The sequence below is a fragment of the Alosa pseudoharengus genome, unplaced genomic scaffold, assembly GCF_046254945.1.
Source record: "Alosa pseudoharengus isolate Yale_2024_CS ecotype anadromous, Long Island Sound unplaced genomic scaffold, YU_APseudo_1.1 YU_APseudo_1.1_scf_1, whole genome shotgun sequence".
Taxonomy (NCBI): domain Eukaryota; kingdom Metazoa; phylum Chordata; class Actinopteri; order Clupeiformes; family Clupeidae; genus Alosa; species Alosa pseudoharengus.
This window is the reverse complement of record NW_027468564.1, coordinates 35,421,522-35,424,021: the sequence shown is the minus strand read 5'-3', so window position 1 is coordinate 35,424,021 and position 2,500 is coordinate 35,421,522. Positions and strand designations below refer to the sequence as shown.

The 2,500-nt window shown below is 45.4% G+C and overlaps 1 protein-coding gene across 2 annotated transcripts in view; it reads right to left on the bottom strand.

Annotated features, from left to right (window-relative positions):
- LOC143134868 (uncharacterized) overlaps positions 1-2,500 on the bottom strand; it is a 13,361-nt gene that overhangs the window by 5,393 nt on the left and 5,468 nt on the right. For both annotated transcript variants that reach the window (XM_076295682.1, XM_076295605.1), the window contains exon 2: positions 1-31. This exon is cut by the window's left edge and continues 110 nt beyond it. In XM_076295682.1, coding sequence (XP_076151797.1) covers positions 1-11 — 11 coding nt within the window. In that variant the 5' untranslated portion in view covers positions 12-31. The remainder of the gene's footprint in view (positions 32-2,500) is intronic.

Here is a 2,500-nt window from a genome sequence, read left to right as displayed (position 1 = left end):
GCGGCTGCCATTGTGAGGTAACAAAGGGGTCCTGGGGTGGGATGAAAAAATGAGAAAAGAGGAATATCAAAGTGCCGTCATTTCATCTGTTTTCTAAGACCTTTTCCTTGAAAGGTAGATTTACACGTCAGCTCTGCCAAGAAAGCTGTCCAAGTGCTGGCAAAAGTCAGAGCATCAAAGAGAGAGAGAGAGATGATAGAGAGAGGGAGAGATGATAGAGAGAGAGTGAGAGATGATAGAGAGAGGGAGAGAGATAGAGAGAGGGAGAGAGAAAGAGGGAGACTTGGGGAGAAGGAAAGATAAGAGAAAAGGAGATATGGAAAGATAAAAAGAGAGAGAGAGACATTTGGAGAGAGGGGAAGATGAGAGAGAAAAACAGATACCATGAAGGTGGAAACATAAGCAGGTGAAGAGAGCAGAGATTGAAAGTGAGATCTGCCAAACTGTATGGGATGAGAAAGCCACAGCAAGCGTAAGAGAGAGAGTGGGAGAGACAGAGGGAGATGGAGGGAGATGGAGAAGGACAGATGACAGAAGAAAAACAGAAGAAAAAGAAAGGCAAAGAGAGGCTAGGAAATGACGACTGTGGAAGATTGAGACCAGAAGGGGGATATAGGGGTCCACGAGTTTGAGGTGATGACAGAAGGGAGAGAGAGAAAGAGAAGAGAGGGAGAGAACGAGAAGAGAGTGAGAGAGAAAGAGGAGAGGGAGAAAAAAATGAGAGAGAAGAGTGGGAGAAAAGAGAGAGGGATGATGAGAGAAAAAGCAGGTCTTTTTTTCCATCTGATACAGCCAAAACCTCTTCAGGGCCAAACTGAGAGAAGGAGAAAAAGAACAGCAGAGAGAAAGAGAGAGATATCAAAATAGAACCGCACAGAGAGAAAGAGAACAGTCGAGATAGAGAGCGAGAAATAGAGTTCTTTTGAAGAACATGTGGCATGTTTTTGTGTCTCAGATGATCTCATTGCAAATTAACTCGTCAACTCTTGTTCTCCTTCTTCCTGTTTCTTGCACTCCATTTTTCTTTCACTGTGTCCCCCCTCTTTCTCTCTCTCTCTGGCTCTCTGGCTGGTTTGTTTAGAATGTTAGGACATTTGTAACTACTAATCACTATTAACAGGTTTAACACACAAATCCCACAACTCAACTCAGTGTGTATGTGTGTGTGTGTGCATCTGTGTGTGTGTGTGTGTGTGTGTCTGTGTGTGTGTGTGTGCCTCTGTGTGTATGTGTGCCTCTGTGTGTATGTGTGCCTCTGTGTGTGTGTGTGTGTGTGTGTGTGTGTGTGTGTGTGTGTGTGTGTGTGTGTGTGTGTGTGTGTGTGTGTGTGTGTGTGTGTGTGTGTGTTAATCCAGTCAGTTGGGATTCCAGATGTGAGAGCTCATATGCGGAGTATAAAGGTGTCTCAGTGTCCTGGTGTTAAGAGGACAGCTCTGTCCTAAAGCAAATTATCCACCAGCGAAGGAATTCATTTCATTCACATTATGGCCTGGTGCTTAAAAGGAGCAGATTCGCGGATCTCTGGTTCTGATACATATTAGAACCAGGCCGGTTCATGGAGTGGACTCGCTTGATCTCTGGTTCTGATACGCATTAGAACCAGGCCGGGCCTGTTCATGGGGTCAGCTGATCTCCAAGGCTATTCGTCCAAGAGAAAAAATGAGAATAAAACAACGAGGAATGAGATGGAATGAGATGGTAGGTCTTGTGACTAGAGAGAGAGAGAGAGACGCAGGCAAATTTGATTAGTCTATTTGAAGGCCGGCAAGAAAAAAGCTTTTGGGAGGGAGCTTGGAGTCAAACAGGGGAAAAGGGGAGAGAGAAAGAGACAGAAAAGAAGGAGAGAGAGAGAGAGAGGGAAGAAGAGAGAGAGAGAGAGAGAGAGAGAGAGAGAGAGAGGGAAGAAGAGAGAAAATGGATATAGGTTGGGGCCATTTTAGAGATAGCAAGCTAAATGACATAACAGGTCTATCTAGAAGAGATGGAGTGGAAAGCATTGCTTTCTTTGATTGTGAGCCTGAGAAAGAGAGAGGGAGAGAGAGAGAATGAAAGAAAGAAAGATCAAGAGAGAGATAAAGAAATAAAAAGAGAGAGAGATAAAGCGCTATGGCGGTATGCCGGGGGCTAAAATAGTTTAGGGCCTAAAGAGAGGGGGGGAGTCACTAACAGATAGATGTTGAATGGAAGACTGAGAGAGAAAGAGGGAAGGAGAGAAAGAAAGAGGGAGAGAGAGAGAGAGGGAAAGAAAGACGTCTTTTGAGAGGCGGTCGGGAGGCTAGCGCGATCAATGTAATTGGATTGGAGATGTTGGAGCACAGCAGGCATTCTTAAACGTTTTTACAAACCGGCCCGAGATCACACTCACACACACACAGACACACACACACACACACACACTCACACACACACATGGACTCGCATGCACGTGCACACACACATACACACGCGCACACACATGCACACACACACACACACACACACACATGCACACACACATGCC